Raw genomic sequence first — 9,510 nt, 5'->3', positions numbered from 1 at the left:
TCTAATGTCTCCATTACCACTTCAACCAGAGGACACCTCCCTACCTCTCGGTTGTTCTTGTCATTACTGATATTTTTTCTGGTATTCCTTTTCTATTGACACGCATCTCATTTTCTTTGTGCTTTTGCATTTTGTGCCACCCCAGAAGCTACCTGGATTAAGAATGGTTTAGAGATATTTTGAATACCCAAACCAAAAGGGTGATCAATATCGATCGATCGATTGATGCAACTCCAGAAGGTACCCTCATGAACGGCAGTAGATAGACAGATACTTCCAAATTCATTATAAGGTTTGGAAAAGTTACTGTTTGTGCTACATCTCCTATATTGGCCATAGTGTTGTAGTCAAAAACAGCAGATTTTCCAAGCTTAAGCTGGAGTCTCTTCTACTGGCTTGGGATGGAAAGTGTGAGTGCCCCCTTGGCCTATGTTCTGGGCTTCCTAGAAGGATCTGGGTGGCTGCTTGGAGAACAGGGTGTTAGACACAAAGATTCTTTGCCAGATCTGTCAAGGCTGGGCCCTTCTTACATTCTAAAGAACTTTCCTCTTTCTAAAAATTAGTCTATTAGTCTAATTAGTCTATTATTAATTATCATTACCATCACCCTCATTTCCACTCATTGCTACTTCAGAAGATGCATCACTTTCCCCCCTCCTCTATGTTAGGTGTGATTAGTCCATTCAGCCACTTTTGAGGTAGAGATGTAGGAAGTACACCCTCCTGGGAGGAGCTTATGGCTGCATCTAAACATGCTTCCCCACATTTAAATTCCAATGAACTCTACATTGTACCAGATCAACACCTTGACCTCCCTATATAAAAAGCAGGATATAAATGTAATCAACCATCATGTTGGCAATAACAGATGACCACCTGAGCAATATGCTGGCCATAAGTGCGAGGTGTGGTTGCCATGGACCATGTGTGACTTTGCTCTTCTCCAAATGTAGCCTGCAGAAGCCACTCTTGAAGTTATATAGGAGTTCTTCCCCCAGCAATACTAAGCAACAAGCCAACTTCCATTCTGCGACATACTGTCTATGACCTACCTGTATGACCTACTTGCATTTTACTTGAGTCAAGATGTTAATTTGATTCAGACCAACAACTTTACCTTCTTCTACAAACATCCACTCCATATCAGAAACCAACCACTGGTCTGCATGTCTATCTTACTCTTTCTTTACTTTTCTTTTTACTTTACTTTCCTTCCTAACAGTCACCTGATACAAAAAGAGACAACGTACCAAAACTTTCTGAGTTGCCTAACTTCAATTCTGGACCAGATCAGAAGGAAGAAACATTTGGGAGTCAAATACTGGAGCACTGAGACTTGGTGCTTGGGAAATGGGTGTGCCAATGCTTGCCTGAGACACTTCTCACAAGTCTTGATTGGTGCAACAGTACTAGGAAATGCCAGTCCCATGGAGTCCATTTCAAAGGTCCCTATTAGAGAGGGGCGAGCTTGATGTAACTCTGATTCCCAGCAGGTGTAGGAAGGGGTTGCCTAAAGATCCTGGTGGTGCTGCTAAGGCAGGACTATGTCTAGGTTCAGGACTTCACACAGCAGATTGAGAAGGGGCTCTTCTCCAAACAGAGCTGGTCCTCAACTAGGATGTCTTAGCTGGTGTCAATGGATGGGTAGCAGGTGGCTCATGAACTGGGCACAAAATGATATTTTTCTTCAATTAATTTCCTCCCTGTAACTTTGAACATTGTTTTTATGAACAAAAATATTTTTATGCTATCCTATGTAGAAATTTTTCATACCACATAGATTCTGAGACCAGTTTAGCTACCATAGATACATCCTGTGGGGTCCCGAACTTATAGTTTTGATTAGACAGTAGAGCTCACTGGCAGAGAATTCTAAATACTATACGAAACTGCCAATCCCACAGTTTTGTAGGATGGAGCCGTGACAGTGAAAGTGGTATCTAATGGCTATAATTATCTAAACAGAATATGCTTGTTTGCTTGAGGTGAAAATGTTGGAAGTGTACCTGCATAAGTATTATCTAGTATGGATAAGAGAGGGAGAGAGGTGATTCACAATATATGCTGTTTGTGTGTACATTTGGCATTCCATACTCCTATGATTACATTTTTGAAAGAGAGAGAGAGAGAGAGAGAGAGAGAGACATGTACACAGGGACAAATCCAAAGCAAACAACGTCAAAACTTCTGTTAAAGAAGTACTCTCAAGGAAAACATCTATGATACTTCTAAATAGTTCTAACTTGTAAATAGTTTTGAAAGTAGAAAGCTAGGAAGGGTATGAGGCTTCCTAGAATTTAGTGAAGCCATGAACCAAGTGTAGACCACAGCTGCAGGTCAACCTGTTTTTGTGCCTCTTCCATGGTCTTCATGTTCCCAAATATCAAGATGGATGTTTTTATGGCCCCAGAATGACCATTTCCACCACTTCTTCCCCACCTGACCTATGAAAGGCCTATAGAGGTTTTCCTCCCCCTTCAAAATAGAAAACCATACTGGAAAGGCCTATCACAAGGTTTGAAAAAAAAAAAAAAGACCCATACAGGCTTGAGAATGGGAGGAGGAGGACAACTGATAATCTGGGAGGAGGATGGACAGACGCTAGCACTCACTTCTTCCATAACACCAAACTTTTGGGAGAAAACATTAAGTTTCTGGAAGCTGGGCTAGTTCACCTGAAGCAGTCGAGAAAGTTTCTCAGATGAGGCTTTACGGCTTGTGGTAGCAATGTCCCACTTCATTCTCCTTTGCTGTCACAGAAAAGGAGGGCTTGGGGCAAAGGAGCATCTTCTTCTAAGGAAGAAGGAAACCATGTCTTGGAAGGGGCCACCCTCTAGGTGGTCACGGAGCAGAAGGATAATCTCTCCAACCAAGGATCCCTTTCCAGGTGGTTCATGATAGTGTACAATTTGATCATTCGAAACATAGAGAGCTGTTTTTGTGACTGGTGCGTAAATCACGTGAAGTGACCTGAGGGTCTTGTGTGATGACAGTGGATGTCAAAAAATAGATGAACTTCTGAGAAAAAAATATATTATTTTTTGGACTACACCTCCCAGAATCTCACAGCCAACATGGATGTTATCCAAGGAAGTAACATTTCCAGGATCTGGTAGCTAGACAGCATTGGGAAGGACAGCGTAGTGTTTGTGGTTGTGGTGTATATCAACATGGCTGAAATGATGAGGGTAAAAATATTTCTGACCTTTCAAATGGGGACTGGGGAAAACTAGGCAATAGGCATGCAACAGAACTGTTTAGTAATAGGTTAAATAAAAGATGAATAAGGTATGGCTGTTTCATAACTCACCTGTCATGATCTCATTTGACAATTGGCTTGGTTGACCCTAGCAGACTTGCTCACTACTTTTAACAGAATGCGAATGACAAGTTTAATTCATGCCATTGTCTGTTTTCCCATCAGCCACCACCGCATTCTAGAAATCAACTACTTACTTCTTTCCTTCCCAGCATTCAGAGAAGAAGAGACAGTTTTATGGGCCTTTCAGAATTGCTCAACTACAAGTCTGGAATAGGTGACAGAAGAAGAAAACATTTGTGAGGAAATATTGTGGTACTCAATGATGGCATTGGTTTAGCACATGTGCCAATCTCTTATTATTTGCCTCCTGTAATCCTTCTGGATTGTTTTGATCCAATGCCCCAGGCAATGTTTGGAAAGTCACCGGAGGATTTTATTGAGGGCAGCCAAGTAGCCAACATAATTCTGATTCCTGGCAGATGTGGGAGGGGATAGTGTAAGGGCTCTACGCCTTGTGCCCCATGATAAGATAAAACCCAAGGCACCAGGAGCATAAAAACAGGAGCCTGGCAGGAGCTGCTCACCCATCTGACAAGTTTTGCCAAGATGAAGATGTTTCTGTCCTTGAGTATCTGCTTTCTTGCAGCTCTGGCTATGCCCAGTGCAGAAGGCAAGAAAATAGAACGATGCAAACTGGCTCGGGAACTGAAGACGCATGGCTTTAATGGCTTCTTGCGAAGTACAGTGGCTGACTGTGAGTATCCATTTGGGTCTTTGTCCAGACTTAGAACAGTGGTTCCTAAACGTTGGTCTTCCAGGTTTTGAATTTCAACTCCCAGAAGCCCCAGCAAGCATGATTAATAGTCAGGAATTCCGGAGTTGAAGTCCAGAACATCTGGAGGACCAAAGTTTGGGATCCACTGTCTTAGAAGAATTACTTCTTGGACCACTGCTCCTAAGATTTGTACCAGCAAGTAAAAATGTTAGACAATTAAATTATGTCAGATAAGGTGGGAGAAAACAAAAGAGAGGGCAGCATTCACACATAAACTTGTAACTAAAAATCCATACAGTTGGTTACTCTGTGAATAGAATCATAGGTGTCAGAACGTGAATATCACTCCTGGCATTAAGAAGAATCTGAGAGTGTGTGGGCATTTATGTTCTTCTGGTTTGGATGCTGCCAGGGAGACCAAAGTACTGGAATTAGGTTTTATCTGTTTTTGACTTGTGACCAGAAAAAACTAGGATTGCCATTCCATGATTTCCCCAGACCTCAGATATCTTCACCCAAACCTGAGAACTAGGGAAGGCCCTTGTGCTGTCACTAAGCTTTATGCGTGAAGTACAACCAGAGCAGCTCATAGCTTGTCATTGAAGCACACACAGACTGAGAGAGAGAATGTATTTTCCTGTTTGGAAATTAAGAGAGAAACCTTAGCTAAAGGGGCTGTTCCTAAATCAAGGTGTAGTGAGACAACTATTCCTTCCCACTTACTTAGGGAAATGTGATAAGGAACATTTAATCTAGCCTACTTGCTTCTAGCCAGAAGGTGGCTAGAGCAGACCAGAGGGTGAGCTTTTGCACCAAATGACTGGGAGGGAAGAAGGAAACCAAGTACTATCGGCTCTTCTTATACACAGATTTTTCAATACACAGATTCAAGTATATTCAAAAAAGTATAAATTTCAAATATCAAACCTTGATTTTCCATATTTTGTAAGGGACACCATTTTGCTATGTTATTATATTTAATGGGACTTGAGCATCCATGGATTTTGTTATCCACAGGGGATCTTGGAACCAAACCCCAGCGTATGACAAGGGTCCACTGTAATATATACACCCTGCTATAAGAGAGTCTTTGCAAGTTGCAGCAATAAACCAACCAATCCTTGCAAATTATTGCAAACTGCTGCTCTCCTGTATGAGCTGGAGTTTTGCCCATGGTCCTTTCCTCTTGCTTGGATCTGAACCACCCCAAACTGGAGAAGGTTCACTCTAGTCTTCTGCCTGGAGATGAACCATATGGCAGCCCTTTACAAGACAGATTATAGATAGGTCCAAGTGGCTGAGAACTCCATCTTTGATGTAACTGATTTAAGTAGCAGATCAGAGATGTATATAGCAGTTGTCTCCTTAATTATTCTTTTCTTAAACTACACTAAATAAATAAACTGGCTAGTTCTGACTAGATGTGTTATTATTATTATTATTATTATTATTATTATTATTATTAAAAACAATTTTGAGAAAGTGTGATTTGGCTGTTTCACTATAGTAAAAGTGTGAAATCTGTTTGTGAACATTTGAGGCCAATGAAAGAGATGGTGGATTGGTCCAGTGGTGAGAGAAGCCCATCTTTGATGGAAATGACCTAGGCAGCCAATCAGAAATGTATTCACAAACTGCCACATTGACTACTCTAACCATAAACGCCTATAAAGAAATAAAAAATAGTTTTTACTGTGTAAGCTATTGTCATTGAAAAGCTAGAAATGGGTAAATGGAGATAAAATCCAAATTATTGCTTATGGGAGGCAGCTGGAAGGACAGGCACAGTAGGGGTCATTCCTAACTGTGGGAGTTCAGTCCTTGGTAATGTGACTTGGCCTCCTGATCTTTCTGCAGGGGTCTGTCTGGTAGCACATGAGAGCAATTACAACACCTCGGCAATCAAATATAAGGGCCATAGCCGTAACTATGGGCTCTTCCAGATCAACAGCAAAGAATGGTGTGACGACGGAAAGACCAGCGGTGCCCAGAACGCCTGCCACATTAAATGCAGCAGTAAGTGTGTGCAAGCACATGGGAACATATATGTGTGTGGGGGAGAGCATTGTCAGCAGAAACTGCAGACAATGAAGTGGAAGCATGAAGGCACATCCTCTTCTGGTTTCCATCTTGGACCATGCCATCTTTTCAGTGCCCATCCATCCATACCTTTTCTCTCTGACACATTCCAATCTCTTTCCTCTCTCTTAAGAATTTTTGAATGATGACATTGAAGATGACTCCAAATGTGTCAAGAAGATAGCACTGAAGGCCAATGGACTGAGTGCCTGGTAAGTAGAACTAAAGGTCAAATGGAGGGGGGAGGGGGTAGTTTGGCTGCTTGGTTAAGTGGTGTGCAAGAGAAATGGAGAGGGGTGACAGAAAGAGAGTGAAACCCTGGAGCCCACTGTTCTTTTGGTTCTGGCTCAATCATTGTTGGCATCAGTCCTGTCCACTGCCAGTAGGTACTCCACTGTACAATCCCAGTAAAGGTTGGCATCTCTCAACAAAGATACTGTACTACAATTTCCACAGAGCAAAGATTGCAGGTACCAGTTCTCGGCTCCTTTCAGCCACCCACTGCCTAGTCCACTGCTCAAAGACCTCAGACTTTAAAAATATTGACTGAATTTGGGCCTTGATTAGAGACTGACCTAGGAAGGATGGAGGTGGTGTGGACAGAGTGGTCTCTGCTTTGCTAAACAACAGCCCTGCAAATTTAAAAAGAAGAAGAAAAGAAACAAAAAAGAAACAAAAACCTTGTCTCTCTCAAAAGTTTTACCCATTACATCTACAAGCCGACGTTGCACCCTTGACCCTACTCAGCGTAGTACATGAACACATATATTTGTTTCTTTAGTGGTCTATTTTCATTCACACATCCACATATATTCACATTTTAATATTTTATAAGGAAATAGCTCTCCTTCTCCTCCCTCAGGCAGAAGCCTCAAGCACCCTCCTTGCTTTTCTTCTTTCCTCCAGGATAGAAAAGTTTTGGAAAGAGGAGGAGAGGGATCAAGGCTTCCAAGCCTTGCACCCCTCCTCCTTGAGCAACTCTTTTGCCCCCCCCTCAAACCCCACTATTTGAGAACAACTGCTCTAAGGGGAGATGGGAGTGGCAATAGCCTTCCTGGAGCAGCTTGCTTTCATTCCCTTTGCAGCAAACAAGGAATTTCAATTTCCCCTCCCCATCTTCTTTCTTTGCAGGCCTGGCTGGAAGGAACACTGCAAAGGGAAAGATATTTCTAAATATGTCAAGGGCTGCTTCTAGTCCAGAGACTCTGGACACAACACAGAATTGCTGAGGGAAGAGTTTGCAGTTGAAATTTTGGGGGGCTGTGGTGGTTGTATTAACAACATGTATTCAAGTAGGACTCCTTGGTTTTTGTGTACTTACCAAACGTGTAAGATGATCTTATCCAGACATGATCCAAGCATGTAAAATGATCTGATCCCCTCAAAAAATTCATAGTGGGATATGTACAACTGTTGGGGACTAATAAAAAGAATGTATAACAGATCCTGTAGTCTTTTGTTTTATTACAATTGTTTGCTTTCTTTTGTTGTTTGTGATTAAAAAAAAGGTCTGAATTGTAGAGTTCAGGGGAAAGGATATTACTGATCTTGACATAACTTATTTCCTATTCCTACAAATTATCCAAAGCTTTAAGGGGGCAGGAATTAAAATATATTGACCATAATGTTTTACAGGAGTCTCAGAAAATCCCCTGATCTTACTAAACAGAAAAACATGGAACAAAAATCACATGGCTAAACTGAACATCTTCTGGATGAACTCAAAGATATAGCTGTGTTAGTCTATAGAATCAGTATGCAGAGAACTCTTGTAGCACCTTTGAGACTAAGTGAAAGAAAGAAATTGGCAGCGTGAGCTTTCGTAGACTTCAATCTAATCCAAATGCATCTGAGGAAGTAGACTGAAGTCTATGGAAGCTCATGCTGCCAATTTCTTTTTTCCAGTTAATCTTCTGGATGGTAAAGAGGAAAAAGTGCTTAAAACTGTTACCAAGTTCTGTAATGTCCTCAGTTACCAAATATGTAGGGATGTGGTTCTAATTCTCCTCACTCTTCAGAATTGCCTGGATATAGTATGAAGCCAAGATTCAAGAGCAAGAAAAGAAAGAAAGATGAGGTTAGTTCAGATATAGGTGCCTGTGAGAATGGTTGGTAGCAGGGGGATTGCCAGGCCTCAGGGTGGTAGCTAAGGTCTTAGGGAATTACTCTGCTTCTCCAGATGAGGGATTAAATCTCAGGACAAGCCCAATTAGATGATGAGGAAATTAAATCATTGTGTGTGAAGTTACTTTCAGTCCTGATTAATCTCTGTTGTATCATTTATTAAACTGCTTTTAAAATGTCCCAGTTTTTCTCTTCCTCCCACTTTCCTCCTTTGTCCTCAGCTTACCTCCATCTCTGCATAGAATCATAGGCTCTTCCAAAGGACCACAAGGGCCATCTAGTTCAACTCCCTGCTGTGCAGGAATACACAGTTATAGCACTCCTAAAGGAAACCCATCCAACTTCTGCTTAAAAACCTCCAAAGATGAAGAGCTTACCATCCTCTGAGGCAGTCTGTACCACACTGTTGAATAGCACTTACAGTAAAAAAAAGCTTTTCTTAATGCTTGGGTAGAATCTCTTTTCTTGTAATTTGAATCCATTGGTACGTGATCTAGTTTCTTGAGCAGCAGAAAACAAGCTTCCTTTATCTTCTAGGTGGCATCCTTTGAGATATTTAAAGATAGCTATCATGCCGCTTCTCAGTCTTCTCCAAGCTATACGCACTCGGCTTCTAAGTTGTTTCTCATAAGGCTTGGTCTCCAGACCTTTGAGCATCTTGGTCACTCTCCTCTGGACATGTTTCAGTTTGTCTACATCTTTCTTACATTATAGTGCCTAGAACTTGACACAGTACTCCAGATGAGGTATAACCAAATCTGAATAAAGAGGGACTACAATTTCCCTTGATCTAGCCACTATCATCCTGTTGATGCAACCCAGAATACTCCTGGCTTTTTGGGCTACCACATCACACTGTTGACTCGTGATTAGCATGTGGACTTTATCATACTAACCTGCTGCCCCATTACAATTGTGCTAGTTTAAGAATGGAAGCATATTGGTTTGGCATAATTTTTTATCACACTTTCCCCCACTATAATGCTTTGACAATTCATCATAATGATCTGTTTTATGAACTGCCGAATACCACTTTCTGGGAGGAAGGCAAGGAGAAGTGATTGTGGCTGAGAACCTTCTTTAGGAAGGTTTTGGCAGCTGTGATCACAGCTGCCTGAGAAGCTGCAGCGGAGAAATTGTAGCAGAAGGGACCTATCTTACAAAGGCAGTAATGGAATAGCAGTAAGATTGAGAGCCTATTGATAGGTTTTGCCCATCCATGAAAAGGCGCACTACAATAACAGATGAAATGCAAGGCAGAAGCAGGATG

General features: G+C 41.6%; 1 protein-coding gene across 1 annotated transcript; it reads left to right on the top strand.

The window, feature by feature from the left end:
- The first annotated feature begins 3,835 nt into the window (after positions 1-3,835).
- Positions 3,836-7,560, top strand: LOC149322873 (lysozyme C-like). Its single transcript, XM_089483974.1, has 4 exons — positions 3,836-4,016; positions 5,895-6,053; positions 6,250-6,328; positions 7,248-7,560. The coding sequence occupies exons 1-4, from the start codon at positions 3,869-3,871 to the stop codon at positions 7,309-7,311; spliced, it is 450 nt and encodes a 149-aa protein (XP_089340100.1). The 5' UTR covers positions 3,836-3,868; the 3' UTR covers positions 7,312-7,560.
- Positions 7,561-9,510: the final 1,950 nt, after the last annotated feature.

The sequence above is a fragment of the Sceloporus occidentalis genome, unplaced genomic scaffold, assembly GCF_023333645.1.
Source record: "Sceloporus occidentalis isolate IW3139 unplaced genomic scaffold, rSceOcc1.0.p SCAF_1, whole genome shotgun sequence".
Classification (NCBI taxonomy): Eukaryota; Metazoa; Chordata; class Lepidosauria; order Squamata; family Phrynosomatidae; genus Sceloporus; species Sceloporus occidentalis.
Note: the sequence above shows the minus strand (reverse complement) of the source record. Positions and strands in the feature narration are given on the sequence as shown.

Bases quoted from the DNA above. Each gene is read 5' to 3' on its own strand.
- LOC149322873 (XM_089483974.1), top strand. From the start codon at position 3,869: ATGAAGATGTTTCTGTCCTTGAGTATCTGCTTTCTTGCAGCTCTGGCT. The intron at 4,017-5,894 runs GTGAGTATCCAT...ATCTTTCTGCAG, and splicing joins GCGAAGTACAGTGGCTGACT to GGGTCTGTCTGGTAGCACAT. The intron at 6,329-7,247 runs GTAAGTAGAACT...CTTTCTTTGCAG, and splicing joins GCCAATGGACTGAGTGCCTG to GCCTGGCTGGAAGGAACACT.